The sequence below is a fragment of the Sminthopsis crassicaudata genome, chromosome 1 (genome assembly GCF_048593235.1).
Source record: "Sminthopsis crassicaudata isolate SCR6 chromosome 1, ASM4859323v1, whole genome shotgun sequence".
NCBI classification, from domain to species: Eukaryota; Metazoa; Chordata; class Mammalia; order Dasyuromorphia; family Dasyuridae; genus Sminthopsis; species Sminthopsis crassicaudata.
The window spans coordinates 72032624-72054351 of NC_133617.1; the positions used below are offsets into that span (position 1 = coordinate 72032624).

A 21728-nucleotide genomic window follows, 5' to 3' on the forward strand; every position below is an offset into this window, starting at 1 on the left:
AAACTTTTCAATTGAATATAATAAAAATAATCCATTTTATATCTCATAATCCTCTATATAACGAATTTAGATGGTACAGCGGAAAGAGCAATGGGCTTGGAATCAGGAAGACTCATCTTCATGAATTTAAATCATGCCTCAAACTATACTACCTGTATGACCCTGGGCAAGTCACTTAACAGTGTTTGCCTTAGTTCTTTATCAGTAAAATGAGCTCCAGGATCACTTCAGTATCTTTGACCAAAAATCCCAAATGGAGTCACAAGGGCTTGGACTGAATGAAAAAAGACTGAACAATAAATAAAATTTGCTATCTCATTTAGTTAGAAATTCTTTCCATTACCTATAGATATGACAGAGAAATTAATCCATGTTCCTTTAACTTGCTTATATTACTCTAAATCATTTAAATGGAATTAGTTCCATTCTTATGAATTTGACTCAGAGATGTCAGAAATTTAGTATAACTTTTTTTTCACAATTATGATTGTCTATTTCCTTTCCTCCTTTATCTTCTCTCCATGCACAAATGTTTTGCTTCTACCATCTCCTCCAATTCTAGCAATGTCACGCCCTCATCAACTTTCCCTCCTAATTTCCTGTAGGCTAAAGTAGATTCCTATACTCTTAATGAGTGTTATGTTATTCCCTCTGAGACAATTTTTATTGAGTATGGCTCAAGTGCTATTCCCTACCTTCTCCATCTTCCTTTTTACAATGTGTGTGTATGTAGATTTCAGTGCCTCTTTTATGTGTGATAATTTATCCCATTCTACTTCTCCCTTCTTCTTCCAGTGCATTTTTTCACCTCTTTATTTTGTTTTGTTTTTTAGATATATCCCATCACAACTTAACAGCTGTATCCTTTTGTCTATATATTCTCTAACTGTCCAAATAATAATAAAGTTCTTAGAAATTAATTACAAGTATCATTTTCCCATTTAGGAATCTAAAGAGTTTAACTTTTATCGAGTCACTTTGTTTTACTGTTTACCTTTTTATGCTTTTCCCAAGCCATGTACCCGAAAGTCAAATTTTTTATTCAGTTCTCATCTTTTCATCAGGAATGCTTAAAATCCCCCCATTTCATTGAATATCTATTTTTCCCCCTAAAGGATTATACTAATTTTGTAGGATAGATTCTAAATCCTTTATCATAGTCTAAGCCAGTGGTCCTCAAACTTTTAAAATAGGGGGCCAGTTCACTGTCCCTCAGACTGTTGGAGGGCCAGACTATAGTAAAAACAAAAGCTCATACTGTCTCCGCCCCTCAGCCCATTTGACATAACTGGTGGGCCGCATAAAAGTCCTCAGCGGGCTGCATCTGGCCCGCAGGTCTTAGTTTGAGAACCCCTGGTCTAAACCTTCAATCCTTTAATGTAGACTGTGGCTCCAGGATATTTGATTTATCAGTTTTTTTTTACTGGCTGCTAGTAAAATTTTCTTTCTTGATCTGGGAGCTCTAGAATTTGGCTGTAATATTCCCGGGAATTTTCATTTTGAGAACTCTTTCAGGAGTTGATCAGTATATTTTTTCAATTTTTATTTTACTGTCTGATTCTAGAATATCAATACAGTTTTCCTTGATAATTTCTTGAAAGAATGTCTAGGTTTGTTTTATTTTCAGGTAGTCCAATAATTCTAATATTACCTCTTCTCAATTTATTTTCCAGGTCAGTATAGTAAGACATTACACATTTTCTTTGATTTTTTTCATTCTTTTGGTTTTGCTTGTAGTTGATGTTTCATGGAAATCATTAGATTCCACTTGCTCAATTCTAATTTGTAAGGAATTTCTTCAGTGACCTTTTGTACCTTCATTTCCATTTGGCCAATTTTGCTTTTTAAGGAGTATTTGATCTTAAATATCCTTTCAATTTCCAGGTTTTTGACACCACAAAGACAGTGCTATAAATATACATATAGCTTCTTTTCCTTTTTCTCTGATCAACCTTAGAAAAAAGACCTAATAGTAATAGTATTGCAGGGTCAAAGACACACAGTTTTATTGCTTTTTGGGCATACTTCCAGATTCTCTCCAAAATAGGTTGGTCAGTTCACAGTTCCACCAATAGTGTCTCAATTTTTCCACATCCTCTTGAATATTTGTCATTTATACCTCCTATCATTTTAGCCAATCCATATATATGTGAGATATTTCAAATGTCGTTTTAATTTGCATTTCTCTTATCAATAAAATCGATGGTAGAGGTAGTGGTACAACTAGTACTATTAACTATCATTTGATCTTTTCTGTCTCTATTGATCTTCACCTAAGTACTCTCCATACCATGATGGTAGAGGTGTAATAGAACCAGAACTATTAACTGTCATTTTATCTTTTCTATCTCAGGTCTTCCCCTAAGTGCTGTTCAGGTTTCACTTTGGTTTATGTTTTTTTTACATGAATATATTTTAACAATGCTACTTTACCTCCCTTTTAATTTATCCTATTTCCATTTCTTTCTAATAAGATATAATTTCAGAAATATATTTGACTCACGAGTCTCAGGTGGCCAAGTCTCAGTGACACCTAAGAAGTCATATTTATCCCCATCCATTAGAATGTCTAGTTCATTGTCTCTCAATTCCAATTTCTATATCTGTAAAATGGGAATAATAATAGCAGGCATCTTCCAAGGTGTCATGAGGATCAAATGAGATAAAATATGTGAAATGTTTTGCAAATCTGTGCACTACATAAATCTTAACTATCTTCATCATCATCATCATCATCATCATCATCATCATCACCATCAAATATGTAGACAGTTCTCTCTATCCCTAACCCTTTATATTTCCAAGACAATAGGCAAATATATTTATAGAATTTTAGATGTGCAAGAGAATCAGAAGCCATGTAGTCCAGCCAATAAACTAAAAAAGGATCTCCATTATACCATAACTGATAAGTGTTCATCTAACCCTTGTTTGACAAGTGAGGAAAAGTGACTTTTTTCCTGGGCCGCCCTTTCTAGAAAGTCTTTCTTTATAATATATACCTAAATTTGCCTCTCTGATACTTCTACTCACTGTTCCTACTATTACCCTGTTCATTGATGTATATTCAGTTCTATAGGCTAGAAAGAAAAGGCTCTTCTTGCCAGAGCCAAGCTCTTTACTTAGTCCCTTAAACTCAATCCCTCCAGACTCTCCCTAGAAGCTTCTCAATTTTTCCTTTTCCCTTTCCTATTATGCAATATGCTCCTATATCTGTCATCTTTCTCTAAATGCCTACAAATGCGCTTAAGTCTATCCTATCCTGGAAAAACGCACTTAACCCTTCAAGCTATTCACCTAAATTTTCTCCCTTTCATTGCCAAAGTCCTAGAAAGAGAATTCTGTATTTACTGCATCCACTTTCCTTCCTTTACTACCCAGCTTCCAACTTGAGAACTCTCCTACAAGTCCTCTCCAGTTATCAATGATCTTTTATTGCTAGATGTGATGGCTGCCTCTTAATTTTTATCATCTTTTACCTGATTCTCTTCTATCCTCTTGGACATTTTCTTTGTTTTTATGTCATTGTTCTGTTCTAGCTTTCTTACATTTTACTAGTCCTTGTCACTCTCCCCTGTTAAATCATCATTCCCCTTACCATTCATGAACCCTCTGTACTGGACCCTCTTCTCTCGGTGAACTCATCTTTATCCAGGGATTCAAATATCATTTCTATGCAAGTTAATTCCCAACCTTATTCCCACTCATGAGTTCCATTCCTTAAATGTAATTGCTTGCTGAACAGTTCCTCCTGAACATCCCACAGACATTTTAAATTCATTATGTCCAAAAAAGAACTAATTATCTTCCCCCCCCCCATCCCTATCCCACCCCCAAACTTGCCCCTTATCCAAACTTCCCTATAGCTGTTGAGATACCACCATTCTCCCAGTCACCCAGGTTTGTAACCTTGGAGTCATCCTTGAGAGGCAGCATGGCGTAGTGGAGAGAGCGCTGGACTTGGAGTCAGGAAGACCTGGGTTCGAATCCCGCCTCAGACACTTACTAGCTGTGTGACCCTGGACAAGTCACTTAACCTCTCTCAGCCTCAGTTTCCTCATCTGTAAAATGGAGATAATAATACCTGTAGCACTTACCTCACAGAGCTCATGTGAGGATCAAATGAGATAATGTATATAAAATCTTTTGCATACCTTAAAAGGCTATATAAATTTCAGTAATTTTTATTTCTTCTCCCTCAGCCCCATATTCAATCAATTGTCAAGTCTTATCTTCACAACACTTCTTTGATCTGACCTCTTTGCTCCACTCAAAGTCTTTAGACTAGTTCAGACTTTATTGCTTTCTAATCTGGACTACTCTAATAGCTTCTTAAATGGTTTCTCTGTTTCTAATCTCTCTCTTCTTTCATCTATCCTGAAAATTGTCCAAAACAATGTTCCTAAGGCACATATCTAACCCCTTATACAAAAGCCTTCCGTGGCTTCCTAGTGCCTCTCCATAGTGCAAATGCTCCAGCCTAGTATTTAAGGCTCTTCAGTCAAGTTTTGCAATACAACTTAATATTACTGTCCCTATTTAGCTTTCTAAAACAATTGGACATCGGACTTTTTCCTGAATTCAACATTCTTTTTCTCACCTTCATTCATCCACAGTCTGGGAATACATTCCATTTTTATCTCTTCGTGTCCTTAACTTCCTTTAAAACTAATCTTTGGTACTACCTTCTCTATGAAATATTCTTTAACTATATAATTATTCATGTTCCCTCAACTTAGCTTGTTTTACAATTATTTTTTAATACTACAGCTCTCCCCAGTAATATAAGTTCTTTGAGGGCAGGGCTTGTTTCAATGTGAAACAAAATTAAAAACAAAAAACAAAAACTGGACTAAAATGATTTTGCTGCTAGTCCCTACACCATCTGGCATTATTTATTTACATAAGCGGTCTTTGAAAAGCATGGGTATGCCTTTCAAATACATAAAAATAGCTGTTAGTATGGTAATTGTCTTATCCCTTTCATGTCTAAGTCAAAACTTGAGTTTTTAATGCTTTCCAACTTAAGAGTGCCAAGTATAAAGACAGTGGTAAGATGTGTACTCATTTTGCTTTAGTTCTTACAAAAAGGCAAGGAGATAGTTTTCTGGATTCTGTGCTTCTTTAGAAGCAACTTAAAACTTACCTCTTAAGAATGCAGAATATACAACAATGAAAATCATCTCTTTATGAGCACCCAGCTTAGTAGCCTCCCCTTGAGGAATGACTCATGGAGATATTCCTTAACATTGAACATACATATATGGACTATCTGCAACATACAAGGGGCTTTGCAGGATTTAAAAGCACACAAAACACAGTCTCTTGACCTTAAAAGAATCTGATCTAAGGAGACAAATGAAAATTGAAACAAAACAATTAAATAATAAAAGATAAAACAAAAAATGCCACAAAGCACTGTGTAATTAATTGCCAATTTAGCTGTCATACACATAAGAAAACTACAAGTTCATCAGAAGAAGGTAGGATCATATGGGGTAGCAAGACCTCATAAAAGTAGGACTCAAGCTGGATCCTAAGGGATGGAAAGATCTAGGCAATTAAGAAGAGAGAAGAAACAGTATGAATGAAGACCGAGAGAAAGGAAAGCCCACGGAAATTGACAGGAAAAAAAGTCAGCCAGTTTGAGTTGTAAAAAAATTCATATCTTAGAAAACTGATTCCAGGAAGGCCAGGTCCAGACTGTGGAAGACTTGGAACAAGAGCTGAATACTTTGAACCAGCCTAGAGGCAGCAAGAAGCTATTTAGGGAGTATGAACTCAAGGATGATATGCTGATCCAAAAATGTGATTTGGGAAATGCTTTTAAAGGTGACCTGAAGATGGACTGTGGTAAAGAGGCTAGTGGTAGGAATGCTAATTAGAAATGTACTCTAGTAGTCTAAGTAGGAAGACTGGCAATAGTAGGAGCAGAATGAAAGGAAGGGATAAAAGAAACAAGAGGAAAAAAGAAATTAATAAGCGTTGGTGATTAAAGAGATGGACTTAGGAGTCTTAAGTTTTGCTCCTTAGTGATTAAGACATCAGAAAGAGAAAACTGATTTGCAGAGAAAATGATGAGCTCAATTTTAGATAAGCTGAATTTAAGGTAACAATAAAATATCAAATACAAATGTCCAATCCTGTTTGGATATAAGGCTAGAATCTGAGAGAAAAGAAAATGAAGTTATGCCAAAATGCTGTCAATTAAAATCCAGGTCTAAGTACAAGCTATTGAGGTCAATAATTCTGGATGGTTATCATTTACAATTATAGAGAGAAGACAAGTAAAAGAAACAGAGAATAAATGGGGAAAAGATTTTTCCTGAGGAAGTTAACTGGGTAGGAAATTAGAGGGAAAGAAGATGTAATTAAAGAAGATGTAATTATTTGTGCAAGATTGATTGAAGTATGTAATTAATTGACCTGTAAGTAGTAAAAAGAAGAGAAAGGTAAAAATATTTGAAAAAGAAAAGAAAGAAGTAAAAGAAAAGTTAAATCAGATGATTGGTTTTCTATCATCAAGTAGCTACAGGACAGGTTAACTGTTATCTGAAGAGCTTTGAGAATTCGTGTATAGGCGGATAAGGAGGGAATGGCAATGTGTAATCAATCATTTGTATTTACAGCTAAATACCTATTAAGGATCTGTAACTTAAGAATTGCTTTTGTTTTTCAGAGAATCACTGTGGCACACTAGCATAATGCCCTCCCCCTCTCCTCCCTCAAAGCTAGTCAATAAGGACCCTTCTAAAACTCAGAATGGTTTTATGTAGAAAATAGGATAAACAGGATTCTTCTATATAAAAACAAAACAAAATAAAACAAAACCTAGGAAAGAGAAAGTTATTTGTAACAAGGAATGGTTGCACAGAAAGGAAGACATGCTAGAAATGAGCAGATGTCATTTCTATTTAGGAATCATAACTAATGAGTAAAGCAAAGGTATCCATATCTGGTCTTTAAAAGAACCTCTATATTTCTTCACTACTTGCTTTTTCCCCTAAGGCACCCAACTGCTTCATTCCAAAAACACTAAATTCCAAGTTTTTATTTGATTACCTCATTAGTTCTATCAATTTTTCTGCTTTTAACTTATACATTATTTCTCTTCAGGACAAAAAAAGCAACCACAATAGACACTGACCCAGATTATCACCAACAATATTATTTTACAGGTGTTTAAACACCTAAAGTACTTCATCTCATCTCATTTGATCTTCACAACCACTAGAAAGTAAGCCAAATTGTTTTCCCCCCCACTTGACAGATGAGGAAACTGAGGAACAAAGAAGTTAAGAAAATTGGCCAAAGTTACAGAGCAGGCCAGTGACAGAGCCAAGACCAACAACAGTAGCAAGGCTTCTTGGCTTCTCATCCAGGACACTTTTCCCCACATTGTATGACATACATAGATCAGTTAAGCTACAGATTCATAGTCTAGTATTGAGGTACTATCACTGTGCAAAGCCTCTCTAGAAAAGGCTTTTCTAGAGCCTTTATCTACATTAAATTATTTTTTCCACATTCAAAGCTACTACACCTAAGAAATATTTTCTAGAGAGAGGAAAAGTTTTCCCACATCAAAATAATCTTAGTGGCATTTATTAGAGAATTAATGAATTAAAGAATGCCTATTTTCTTAAGTTCTTGTACCCAGTATTGCCAGTTTCAAATTAGGAGACCATTGATAAGGATGTAAATTAATTCAAAACAACTTTTTAAGATATGGCCCATCTTTTTTTTAGATATGGAAGGAAATAGGATTAGCCTGTTAAGATAAGGGAAATGATCTAAAGTATATAAATGAATCTTGGAACAACAACAAAAAATACATTACATACAACTAGTTACCTTATGCATTTGATGCATATTATCTTGAGGATAACCTCCAGGGCCCTGAGGAGGTATGGGATGTCCTGCAGAAGGTGGCCCAGGACTAGGGCCCATCATGCTGTGTGCAGAACCAGGTGAAGGTCCAGGACTAGGGCCCAGCATAGCACCAGGGGATGGGCCAGGCCCAGGAGAGGGTCCTGGACGAGGTGTTCCTCCCAGGGGTGGGTCTGGAGTAGACATCCTCAAAGAAGTTGCTCAAAATGGTCTCCTACTACCTACTAGAAAAAAAAAAAAAAAAAAAAAAAGTCCTTGGTTAGTTGGCAAGCACAGTTATTCAAGCCTTAACTTAAAAAAAAAAAAAAAAAAAAAAAAAAAAAGGTAGGCCTTACCATAAGGTACCAGTATCTAGCATTAACCAATTAGGGATTGTAATTTTGATAATTTTAAGTGAAAACAAAAGAAAAGTGATAAGGACTATTAAATATATCAAAAAGCACAACTCTTTATCTGAACACTTTATCAATATATGATAAAGTAAAAAACTGTATTAGAAACCTCAATTAGCCAATGTAGATTTTAAAAAATGCTCCATTTTAAGAAAGAGATAATAAACTTTAAAAAAGTTTAGAGTGTTTAATACATATTGGATTACTTACCTTCTAGGATAAGGAGTGGGAGGAAGGAGGGGAAAAAATTGAAACACAAGGTATTGCAAGGTCGTTGTTGAAAAATTATCCATGTATATGTCTTGAAAATAAAAGTTTTAATTAAAAAAAATGTTTATAGCAAAGATTCTTCAAACTTCTTTCTCATTACTATTGATGTTGAGACAAGAATTAGGACTATGATTTTAATGGTAAAAGGAAGAACTTCCTCTAACCCATGTAGATTTAGGGACATTTATGGAAGATTATTTATGTCAAAGGTGAGGGGGGAATTATTAAAAATTCATTCAATAAAGATATTCAATTCTTCAAGTGTTTTACTTATTCAAAACTTAGCATATATCTATATTAGAAAAAGCCATGGGGAAAATGTTCTCCTGTATCTTGAAGGTCTGGGAATAAAGATCAAACTTCCCAATGTGGGATTAGTAGCTTCATAACAGAGGCCATTATAATATAATTGTGCTTTAAAAAATATATTGGGCAGTTAGGTGGCGCAATGGATAGAGCACCAGTCTTGAAGTCAGGAGGACCTGAGTTCAAATGAAAGTCTCAGACTTAATACTTCCTAGTTGTGTGAACCTGGGCAAGTCATTTAACCCCAATTGCCTAGATAGATAGATAACATACACCACAAGTGTCAGGATTAAAATAGGAATAATTTAGTCCTAATTGTCGGGGCAGCGAGGTGGCGCAGTCGATAGAGCACCAGCTCTGAATTCAGGAGGACCCAAGTTCAAATCTGGTCTCAGACACTTAACGCTTCCTAGCTGTGTGACCCTGGGCAAGTCACTTAACCCCAGCTTCAGAAAAAGAAAGGGGAAAAAAAAAAAAAAAAAAAAAAAGAGTCCTAATTGTCATAAACATAAAAAAGGATAGATGGTTTTAACTCTTCCACTGTCCTGACTCATTCTGACCCTGTGTCACACAGATAAATAATTACAGCTCCTGATTGGAAAAAAGTTCCCAATCACTAGAAACAAGGCAACATCTATTTCTGGGATCACTGATTACAGATTTGGGCTCTCATCCAACTTAAGGTCCTAAATGAATAACTTTCCCCCAGAAATCTGGGGTGAATAAATGACCCAGAAAATTTCCCTATCACACCTAAGTCTATTAAGAAAGCCCTTTCCAATGTCTGGCATTCATTACCTGTTTTCCACCAAACCCATCTTTAAAGTATAAAATTTCCTTGCTCAGACTTCACTCTGAGCATATATTTCTCCAAGAATTTGACTTATCTTCCTCACATGAGTGAATCTTTCCCAAATAGCTGAATTTCTGCATATTGCCATATAGTTTCTTTAGTTTTTGCCTTGCTGAACTGTATAGTAATAAACTTCATTCTTACACTAGCTTCCAGAATACTATTTTTATGTAAATTCTCAAATCCAAGTCCTGGCTCTGACCTGAGCCATGAGGTCAAATTGGGCACACGATATCTGGGAATGAAAAGTGATGAATATTTTCTAACTTCCTAAAAGAGAAGTTAAGAGAGCAAAAATATAATAGTGGGAGATCTCAACTTTGGACTCTCAGAATTAGATAAATCAAAACACATAACAAATAAGAAAGAGATAATTTGAATTTTTTCGGTATAAGTTGAAAAGTTGGCTAATATTTGGGAATAGAGAACATACGGCCCATGTGAAATGATGCCAACCACAGCCAAAAGAGTGCACGGCAAGAAATGCCATAGCACTTTTGGTACTAGCCATTTTTAATACAAAAAATTTAAATCTTTATTCAATGAAGCCACACAGCAGCATTTCTGGGGAATAGTATTCACATTTATAGATGGGAGAACCAAGTAGTTATGTCAAACTGAAAATCACTCACAGAAGCTAAAACACAAGGGCATTAAGTACTAAGAAGTATCACCTCTGACACTTACAAACTATTAAGATCATGAACAGGGCATCAATCTTTTGAGCCTCAGTCTCATCATGTATTAAACAAGTATAATTCTTGCCCTCTTTAGCACACAGGGTTCTGAGGAAACATTTTAAAGAAACACAGAACCTAAAACAATCTATGATCAAATCTCTCAATACCCTTTCATCTTCAGTGCAAAGCACTTTGCAGAAAATGCTATGTAATCAATTGTTATTATCAATACTATGTTCTCATTCTCCTACAGAGAAAACTGCAGCTGAGAAACAAAGAGAAAAAAAGTAACAGTTTAAAGGGGAATATTAAGAAGTGAGTGAACATAAGCAACATCTATGGTTTCTATACTTTCTATACTTTCGGAAGGCTTATGGTACAAGTTAATGTCTTAACTCAATAGCCAATTGACAAGTCAGATCTTTAATAATGAAGTATATCATAAAAAGAAAATATTCTACAGGAATATGAGATGGAGAACCTGTTATTCCCAGCATGGGGTTGGGCCAACAATTTCAAAAGGACAATCTGGTTTGTTTTCCTAGCACCACTTCTCCTTTAGCCCTTCCCATCAAAGGGAGGGAATACTGTCACTGATGAAACGTGCAGTTGTGCAGAAAATTACACACTACAAAACTTCTAGGCATAAGAAGCTCCTATAACTTAATTCCAGCTCCCTATGTATGTGTCAATATAGATTTCTTTTCTCAGAGACAAAAACAGTGATAGCAGTTTAAGAAACAAAGATTTCCCCAATAAAGATTTTTAAAATGCCATTTTCCAAAAGTTGCCATTTTTGAACTGTCAGCGAACAATGAAGCAGGGAAATAATTGTTCACCACATAGAAAAGCCTATTTCTTTTTGGTTAAATGCTCTGACATACTATATTTCTGAAAATTCGCACACACACCCCATTATAAAGAAATGAAGAAACAGAATTTAAATCTCTTCCTAAATGGAAACAGTAAAACACAAACTGTTGGGCTTAATTTCAAATACAGATTTTAAATTTAGTACTTCATGTAAAAACATCATTACAAATTATTTAGGGCTTAGGGAGGGAAAAAACAAAGATGGGGAAGACGAATGTTTCATGGTTTCTTGGAGATGAGGGGGAGAAGGAAATTCTTAAAATGGAACCCTTAAGTAACTATGAACAATTTTCTAGTTTCCCATTACTCAACCATTACTCTTCATTCTAGCTAACCTCCTTTCTTCAAAAGCTGGAGCCCACTGCCCATTATTTAACCTTTTACTAAAGGGAGTGAAGTTTACCATTATCTTATAATAATCTTTTAATATAGAGCTGACTCTTCTTCTTCCCAATCCCCATTTACTAACCCATATGTGGGATTTCACACGATGGATTTCACTGCATCTGTTCCTAGACAAGCAGAGATCTACTGACTAATTATTATTGTACCCTTTAACCAGAAAAATAAATAAATAAATAAATAAATAAATAAATAAATAAATAAATAAATAAATAAAGGGAAGTCTCTTACAAGTAGAAGCAAAACTTTCTCTAATAAATCTCCAAATAAATCTTTTAAAAATCTAATACAGGCCAACAAACACTTACTACCTACTTACTATATGCTAAAGGGATTTGAAAACAAATAATTTCATAGATTTAGAGATTAAAACGATCTCAATCTAACCTATCCATTTTGCACTGAAGAAACTGTAGAGGGGTGAAACTCTTTGCCTAATGTCACAATAGATACCAAGTGGCAGTATAAAGTATGCACAAAGATGAAAAGTGTATCTTTCACAACTTGGCAAAATAATCTTTCTTTCTAAAGCCCCTCTCTGACCTTGTTACTTTGCTGATCACAAACTCTCTGAGGCTGGGTATTATTCCTAGAATAAAATACAGAATCCCTAGCCTAATTCATTTATGATCCTCCTCCAGAGTTTCCTCCAACTTAGCTTTCCAATTTTATTTCATACTATTCCCTTAATGCATTCTATGGCTGAACTGGGTAAGTCTTCCTTGAGCTCAAGTCTTCCAGCTTCTCTGAAGCTCCAATTAAAAATCTCAACTTCTTAAGCAAAACTCAAAAAAAATGTGGAGGTCACAAAATTATTATCAGTAAATGTTTGATTTGTATATCTGTTTTATACATATACACTGTGAAAATTTCTCAGATGAAAAAGGGTTCTAAGTGGAAGAAATTCAAGAACTGTACTAGAGGAAGCTTCTCCCAATCCTCCTTATTCTGCATACAGTTCATTTATATATTTATTTGCTTGTGGTCTTTCCATTAGAAACTCCATGAGGATACTACCTTTTATATCACCAGCACTTAGAAGAGTGCCTGGTACAAAGTAGGTGCTTACTAAATGCTTCTTGATGAGGCTTGACATGGAGTCTTTAAGGTCAGGAATAGTCTTCTGGTATTTTTGTAGCCCTAGAATTTAACACAGTGCTTAGCACTCTGTACTTACTAAGTAAGGGCTTACTGACTCAAAAAGTCCCTGCTTAAAATACAAGGGTATTCCATGTTAATTCCATCTTTCCTATTTCTTTTTTCAATTGAACAAGTCTTTAATTTATGCAGGGGTCAATGTTGGAAAAATTACCCATGCATATACTTTGTGAATAAAAAGCTTTAATTTAATTAAAAAAAAAATGATTATTTAAGCATCCAGTATGAGCCAGGCACTATATTTTTCTTGTAAGGCTCAGCTCAAGGGTTATCTCCTTCGATAAGTTTTCTTCATCTCTTTTGCTTCCTCAAATTATTTTGTACTAAATTGTTAGGTATTGTATTCTATTGTATTTCCTCTAACTTAGCTTTCCAATTTTATTTCATACTATTCCCTTAATGCATTCTATGGCTGAACTGGGTAAGTCTTACTTGAGCTCAAGTTTTCCAGCTTCTCTGAAGCTCCAATTAAAAATCTCAACTTCTTAAGCAAAACTTAAGATCTCAAAAAAATGTGGAGGTCACAAAATTATTATCAGTAAATGTTTGATTTGTATATCTATTTTATATATACACTGTGAAAAATTTTCAGATGAAAAAGGGTTCCAAGTGGAAGAAATAGAGGATACAATAAACTAAATGGAAAACAGAGTCTGTATGTGTGTACTCAGTAGTCTCATTTTTTTTTGTCTCTCCAGTACATCTCCAGTATTTTATGGTAACAGATAATTAAAGGTTGTTGAATAAATTCCCACGAGTTCTTATATTATCATTTGTATGTCTGTCTTTCCTCCCTAATAGATGAGAAAGTATCTGATGAAAAGGATGTGAGCTACATGTATTTTTATATTCCCACTACTTATACTAGTATCCTGCACACAAGAAGGGACACAATCTACATCTGTAGAGTGTACTATAAGGGTTTTCCTGGTATAGGAGGATAAAATAAGCATGGGTATGATAATCCACTTCCTTTATAAAATGTGGTTAAACTACTTTTTTGAGCAGTTGCTGAATTTTCTCAAAGTTCAAAGGAACTATTTCAGTAACTAGAAATGCTTATTTATGACAAATTACAATGTTTCCCAACCTTGAAGGAAGAAATACCGGATTAACAGATACAATAGATGTTAATTTAGCACTTTATTTCAATGACACTTAACAAATAATTTGTTTTGTATAGAGGTTATATAGTCTAGCATTTAAAAGAGAATTGAGAACTGGAGCCTTAAGTTCAAATTAACAATTCTTGGGAGAATCTGAGCAATCTAAGTACTATCACATTCTATCTATCATACAATCTAAGTACTACCCCTAAGTATGTCTTCATTTAGTACTAAATACAGTCTTTATTTAGAAAGGGGAAATATCTACTATCTTATAATTTTACTGAAATATCATAAGTAAATTGATTTACAGAAGATTTATAACTTGCTGAGAACTATTGATAGATGCTGGGGATATAGACAAAAACATTTAAATCTCTGTCCTCAAAAAGCTTGTATTCTACTGGGGAAAGAAACATGTATACAGATGTATACAATATAAAAAGACAAGTATAATGTAATGGGGATATAGAATCAAGCATATCCAACTAGTTTAGAGCAAAAATAAGAGTTTTACTTAATAGTAAGTAGTGATATGTACAAATAACATTGATATGAAAATTGTATTTTTCTCAAAAATAAGTGTCTATGGCAAAATTACACTTATAACCCAAACCAAAGGTAGTTTTCTTGATGCATCACAGGAAGGGAAAGAGAAACTTTAAGAAACTGATATTAGATTATGAAATGTTATATATTTTAAATTAATCTTATACTCTCAATGTTGTGGTTCAAAGGAAACCCACTCAAAAGTTGGAATACTACAGGTGTGGGACACTACATAAACACCATGTGAGTTTGTGTTGATGTGTTGGGTTAATTTTAGGGAACTATTTCTGTCCTTCCCCTTTTAAAAAGTTTCATTTTTCTCCCCAAATATATACATCAAAACACTTTTAACGTTCTCTTCCCCCTTCTCTTTTAAAATTCTTAGTTCTAAATTCTGTCCCTCTCTGAGATAGTAATCAATCTGATAGGCTATACATATGAAATCATGTAAAACATTTCCAATTAGACATTTTGGGTAAGAAAATCAAAGCAGTGGACAGACCACCAGCCCTGAATTCAGGAGCACCTGAGTTCAAATCTGGTCTCAGAGACACTTAACACTTCCTAGCTGTGTGAACTGGGCAAGTCACTTAACCCCAGCCTCAGGGGGGGAAAAAAATAAAATTAAAAAAGAAAAAAGAGGAAGGAAGGAAGGAGAGAAAGGAAAAATAATATGCTTTGGTTTGTATTCAGATGACATCAGTTCCTTCTCTGAAGGTGGAAATTTTTTTCATCATGAGTCCTTTGGGACTATCTTAGATCATTATATTGCTAAGAAAAGCTAAGTTATTCACAGTTCTCATGGCACAATATTACTATTATTGTGTACAAAATTTCTCCTGATTCTACTCACTTTTTATCAGTTCATGTAAGTCTTCATATTTTTCTGAAATCATCCTGCTAGTCATTTCTTACAACACAACAGTATTTCATTACAATTAGATGCTACAACTCATTCAGCTATTCCCCAGTTAATAGGCATTCCTTCAATTTCTAGTTCTTAGCCACCAGAAAAAGTGCTGGCATAAATATTTTTGTACAAATAAGTTCTTCCTCTCCCAGCCCTTTTTATCTCTTAGGAATACAGACTTAGATCAAAGGATATGAAAAATTTTATAGGCCTTTGTGCATAATTCCAAATTGCTCTCCAAAATGGTTGGATCAATTCACAATTACACTAACTGCATCAGTGTCCCAGTTTTCTCATATCCCCTCCAACATGTGATAATTTTTTCCTTTTTTGTCATTTTGGTCATGAAGTATTAATTATCTTGCTTACAAATTGAAAACAAAAATGGTTATTATCACTTAATAATCAAACTGTGCAGTTTTAAGTTTTATATATTTCATGGGAGAAGAGCTCTACAAAATTCCTTTCTTTCTTTTTCTTTTTTTTAAATTAAAGCTTTTTATTTATAGAGCATATGCATGGGTAATTTTTCAACATTGATCCTTTCAAAGATATATTTTTTTATATTTTTATCCCCTCTTTCCCCCCATCTCCCCCTCTAGATGACAGTCCAATATATGTTAAAATATATATTAAATCCAATATGTATACATATATAATTATCTTGCTGCACAAGAAAAATCAGATCAAGAAGGAAACACTCAGTTCCCACAGTTCTCTCTCTGGTGTAGATGGTTCTCTTCATCACTGAAGAATTGGAATTGGTTTGAATCATCTCATCATCTTGAAGAGAGCCACATCTATCAGAATTGAAAAACCCTTTATTTCAAAAGTATACTTTGAAAGGTCAGAAATCCATCAGTGTCTCTTCTCTAACAGAGATCTTAACCCATCCATGCTTTCTCTGTAGAAAGTCACTGGAGATGGAGTTAGGAGGGCCCTGAGTTTAATCCAACTTCTGTCACTTGTTACCAATGTGAACCTGGCCAAGGTACTCCACTCCTCTCACTCTCAACCTCATAAAACAGCTATACTGATTCCTAATTTACCTCTAAGGTAACTGTAGAAAATGTTTTATAAACTTTAAAACACTTTGGAAATGTAACCAGTCTGAGTCTAAGGTTATTAATAAGAATGCTAAGATTTATATGGTTCAAATTTCCTATTGGTAAATCAATATGCAAGACTGTCACATTTAGATTATCAAGATGTCACATTTAGAATATTAACAATTAAGTAAATGGTTATAGATGGTTTAATATCTTATCATTAAAGAATATGCCATGTAAAGTTAACATTTTTTTTTTTTTAATTTTTGCGACTTAACGGTTTACTGGTCAAATAATCCATTGTCTACTTGGTGCCAACCTGTTAGGGAAGAACCTCTCCTTAACCTGAACTGTTTTTCAGACAGCAGATACTCCCTGGAACCTTACTAAAAAGCTTTCTGCTTAGTCACCAAGAGGCTAGAATCACCCTATGTGAAGCATGTAAAGTAGAATTTTGTGGAGGTTGAAAAATGTAACACTTGCCCTTAATCACATTAGCATTTAAACTTAGTTGGCCTCCTTTTCTCTGAAAAAAGGGGGAAGGATAATAATAATAATAGAGCAACTCTTGTCACAGTTGATAAGAGTGCAGGTCTAGAGACAGGAAGATTCATGTTCCTTAGTTCAAATCTGACCTCAGACACTTTATCTGATGTGTAACCTCAGTAGTTTTGATCTATCTGGCCCCAGTTTGCTTGTCTGCAAAATATGCTGGAGAAGAAAATGGTCAATTACTCTAGTATCTTTGCCAAGACAATCCAAACTGGGACCATGAAGAATTTAATATGACAAACAACTGAATGACAACAACAATACTCCTTTATCTCTCATACGTGTATATGCATGTGCATATATAAGTCTGGGGAAAAATTAGTATTCATTATTTGATGGCTAGTTAAGTAGATAATTTATTACTCCCTGATTTATCCAACATCACTAAGAATTTGAAATCTACTATGCTACTTATTTGTGTAGTATCAGATTCATTTTAACCTTTGGATACTCAACAGTTTTTATTTCCTTGTAACTGAAAACAGTTTGCCACATATACATGTTATCTATGACATCTTTTATTGCGACATATGTAAAATAGAGGCATTTACAGAAAGGATGAAAACAACAAATGATGCAAAGTATTATCTGCTTTCAGGATTCTAAAGGTAATACATCATAATGTAAGTTATCTTAATGTAATTTGATCTAATAATGCTGCAATGAAAAGCCTAATATAAGAAAAATCGTGATTTTCTCTAGTTAATTTAAAAATATGTCAGGAGACAATGTACATTACAAACTGAAGGATCTCTGTGGTTAAGGTGACAGATTTGAAATTTCTTAAACAAGAGAAGCTTGTTTGAAAAGAAGTTTCTTAATGCAAGGACAGGTTTGATTTTGCTCCATATTACTTTGACAAGTAAATTATTGCAATGATAACTTTGGAATTTTTAAAAAAGCTTAATTTTGGAAAGAAAAACAAATTCTTAAATCAATGGAACTTGAAGTGAAGCAAGAGGAAAAATATTGCCCTTTGAACTAAACATTATTCATCTGTACAATTAAACCAAAGAGTTCTTGCTGTTTCAGAAAGAGCTGGTTAAGGAGTTGGGAAGACCTGGAGTTTCTCTCAGGAGACCGTTGTCTCCTACATAGGATTTAGGCATGTCATTCCTATTTGGGCCCATTCACCCATGTGGAAACCTAAACACTTCTTTGACAGTTCCTCTTTTATTCCCCCTGTAAAATTAGTTATCAAGTTATAACTAGTTAAAGTAGCTATCAAGTTATGCAGATTCTATCTGTGATGTTACTCCTAAACTTCTCTCATTTTCATTTCCACAAGTGCCAACTTAGTACAGGCACCTCTTGTCCAAACTATCACAATAGCCTGATTAATCAATCCACTGTCAACACTTCTTTAGGTTGGATTCCTCAAAATACCTTTATGGCTCCAGTTCTCACTATACCTATAATGGACTAACTCCTTAGAATGAGAAATTGACTATGAATCATTTCCCAAAGGAATCCTGAGTTTTTCTGCCTCCAAATCTTTGCTCAAGCATGCCACCCTCCTTAGAATGTCTTTCCAACTTGTTTATATATTCTTCAAGGCTCAGCTCACCAAAACATTTTCCTTTCTTTTGTTGAAGGCTAACTCTCCTTTCTCTGAACTTCTGTGGAATTCCTAAGAAAAATCACCTTTTATCATAGTCCCATTGCTCATTGGAATAAATTACATATACAGCAAATGGCCTTAAGTCCTGAACTTTTATTTTTGACAACTATTTCAATGTAACTGTTTATTTTGTAATCTTATGTATTTTACATACATACAAAACATTCTTAAAGGACAGACTGTCAGAAAACTGCACTTGGCCTTTTTCAGTCTTAAATTCTCTAAGATAGCCTATTTCTTTTAGAGGAAAAAAAAAAAGGACAAACTTACATTTTCAGTTTCCTCATCGGTAGAATAAGGAGGTTAGTTTCTCTATATGATCTCTAAGGTCTTTTCCAGCTCCAAGTCCTATTTTTTTTTTTCACTAAAAGAAAATACAAACTTATATAGTACCTACTATGTGCAGGCACTGTATTAAATAATTTTTAAAAATATCATCCCAACTGAAAGGTTAACCTATTGTCTATACTTTCTTTCTGGGGGAAAAAAGATTAACAGTGCCTAAAGTCCAAAACTTCTCATTAACAAAGAAAGCAAAACAATTCTTAAAACCTTCGAATCAAAGCATTCTCAGAATATCTGCATTTCTTAAAAAAAAAATTTAAATAGAAGCTAATCTTGGGGAAAAGAGAGGAACAAAATTTCAAAATTGACACCAAACTTCTTCCTTCCTTCCTTTCAATAGCCATTCTCCCTCTCCTCACTTCGCAAGGAAGATTCTGAAATAACTATCAACATGGTCTTTCGAAAATTTTAGACAAAATTTCTTTTCACAAAAAAAAAAAGGGGGGGGGGTCGACACGAGTTCATCTTTTAGCTTGGCTGACTGGATAATAAGAGACTTAAAAAGTCCGAAATTAATCAACATGTCCTGCGACTTTATTTTTTAAAACCATTTTTACACTTGGAGCTGAGGTGCTGCTACTCTAGTAACCCGAAGGGCGAGCTCCCAGAGTGTTTTCTAACAACAGCCTATTGTTAAGGGAGGAGGGAGAGCTGAAATAACAAAAAGGGGTGGGGGGAACAGGCCGGGCCCCCACTCCAAGCGGCACATAGAATAGAAAATCAGGGTTTGTTTGGAAAGCCTCGGAGAAAGCCCCCGCGTGGCGCCGGCTTCCCACGCACGTCACCTCCCACTCCCCTCCGATCTTGGCCCCGTGCGAGTCATCGACTGCGAGGGAAAGCGCTTTGGGATGCCGATCTCGGTGGAGCCCAGGGGGATCCCCTCCCGGCGAAAGTGTGTGTGTGTGTGTCTCAAACACAGAAAGACATACATACAATCTCCCGTCTCCCTTATTAGTACCTTTTCCCCACTCCCCACCCCCTCTGAGCAAGCTCGGACTACCAGCCTTAGAGATCGAGGGTTGGGATGTGGGGGTGGGAAGAAGACCCGCCCCCACCCCCGGTCCCGCGAAGCCCCAGAAAAGCGTCCAAAACGGCGGCGCCAGAAGGACGGAGAGGTGTGAAAGAGGAAGCAGTAGGAGGGGGGAATCGCAGGGTAAACTGAGGAGACCGGAGGGAGGAGGGTGTCCGTGAGGAGAGTGGTTAGAAACGGCCTCTCCTCCACTCTCCTTCTCGAGACCAGCTTCCCGCTCGTCGTACCACCCTCCCCCACTCCCAGGCCCTGTCCAGGCCCAGCCCGGCCAGCCCTCCCAGCCGGGTCGGCGAGGGGGAGCCGGCAGCGGAGGTTTCTTGACCCCGTGGCGCCTCCGTAGTCCCCGCGCGACCCGAGGCGACAGTGTGGTCCTTCCCCCTCCCCCGCTCCCCTACTCCATTCAAACCAACCGCCCCCTCCCTTCCCCAACGCCCATCCCCAGGGCCTTGTTCCTTACCCGGACCTGGGAGGAGCCGCCACCGCCGGCAGTACCGCGTCCCCAGCGCTCCCCCCCTCCTCTGCCAGGGCCAGGGCCCGTCGCTGGCTCTCGAGTCCTCTCTTCTCCACACGGAACAAAGACGCCGCCACCGAGTGAGGGGAAGCTGGTGCGCGCGCCCGCCTCTATCCCGCGCTCGCTCGCCAGCCAGCCGCGCCTCCGCGGCTGCACCCTCCCACCTCCACCCCTTCGCGCGCGCTTGCCTGCCCTTCCCCCACCCGACCCAGCGGCTCCTCGTGTGCGCTCCGGCTACTCAGTCGATCTTCCTTTTCGGCCTCTGCTCTCCGCCCCTTCCGTGTCAAAGAGGCGTGATGCGCACGCGCGTCCCGCCTCCCCAAAGACGCAGGGAGGAAAAGGAACTCTCATCAGGGAAAGACAGACCGAGGCAGACGGGCGCGCTCCCGAACACGCGTGCGCAGAAGTCATCTCTTTTTTTTTTTTTTCCCCCTCCCCCCCGCCCCCCTCTCTCACCTCTCCCGAACAGTACGTGCACCCGCACGCGCACGCTCCGGGAGCCTTGCTTCCAATACCCCCTTACCTAGCCTCTTTCCCCTGGGTGCCTGGGCCCCTCCCGCACAAACGCCACCCCTGGCCACGCCGGGGAGCATGCGCTCTGGGGGCGCCACTGCGGCGAAGGGAGCGGGGCGGGGCGACCGGAGACTAAGAAAGGCGGGGTTCGAGGTGGAGGGGAAAAAGAAGGGAGGAGGAGGGACGGGGAGTGGAAGAGTAGGGACCTGGGTGGGGGAGTCGTTGAAAAAGGGGGAAAAGGAGAGAGGAGGGGAAAAGACTGTGGACGGAACGGAGGGAGGGAGATTGAGTAGGAGTAGAGGAGAAAAAGGGAAGAGAAGAACGGGGGAAGAAGTAAACTAAGGCCAGAAGGTGGGAAATGAGGTGATAGTGCCAGGGGAGGGAGGGAAAGAAGGAAGGGGGGATGGCTGAGGTAAACTAAGGGGTGCACGAGGATGAGGGAAGGAATTGTGAGCAGGGGGCGGGGAGCGGTCTGAAGGCCCAGGCTGGCTTTTCGGGTTGGCGTCACCCCGTATGACCTTGTACAAGGTACACTCTGAGTCTCTGAGGCTCAGTTTCCTCGTCTGTAAAGTGAGGGAGTTGGACGGGTCTTACAAGATCTCAGGACCACTCTTATGATCCCTTTGAGGAAGGAGGGAGGAGGAGGGAAAGGGGAGGATGTGAATGAGGACGTCCAGTGTCCAGAGAAGGGTTTTGAAGGAGTTTGTGAGCAACAAGA

At 37.2% G+C, this 21728-nt stretch overlaps 1 protein-coding gene across 12 annotated transcripts in view; it reads right to left on the minus strand.

The window, feature by feature from the left end:
- SMARCA4 (SWI/SNF related BAF chromatin remodeling complex subunit ATPase 4) overlaps positions 1 to 21054 on the minus strand; it is a 98788-nt gene extending 77734 nt beyond the window's left edge. For 6 of the 12 annotated variants that reach the window (XM_074311787.1, XM_074311777.1, XM_074311757.1 and 3 more), the window contains exons 1-2: positions 20444 to 20759; positions 7855 to 8114 (exon numbers count right to left, since the gene is read on the minus strand). In XM_074311787.1, coding sequence (XP_074167888.1) covers positions 7855 to 8076 — 222 coding nt within the window. In that variant the 5' untranslated portion in view covers positions 8077 to 8114; positions 20444 to 20759. Of the gene's footprint in view, positions 1 to 3909; positions 4031 to 7854; positions 8115 to 18881; positions 18976 to 20443; positions 20760 to 21020 lie in introns of those variants that run through there. The other 6 variants (XM_074311767.1, XM_074311703.1, XM_074311730.1 and 3 more) reach the window with 5 other exon arrangements.
- Between the last annotated feature and the right edge of the window lie 674 nt (positions 21055 to 21728).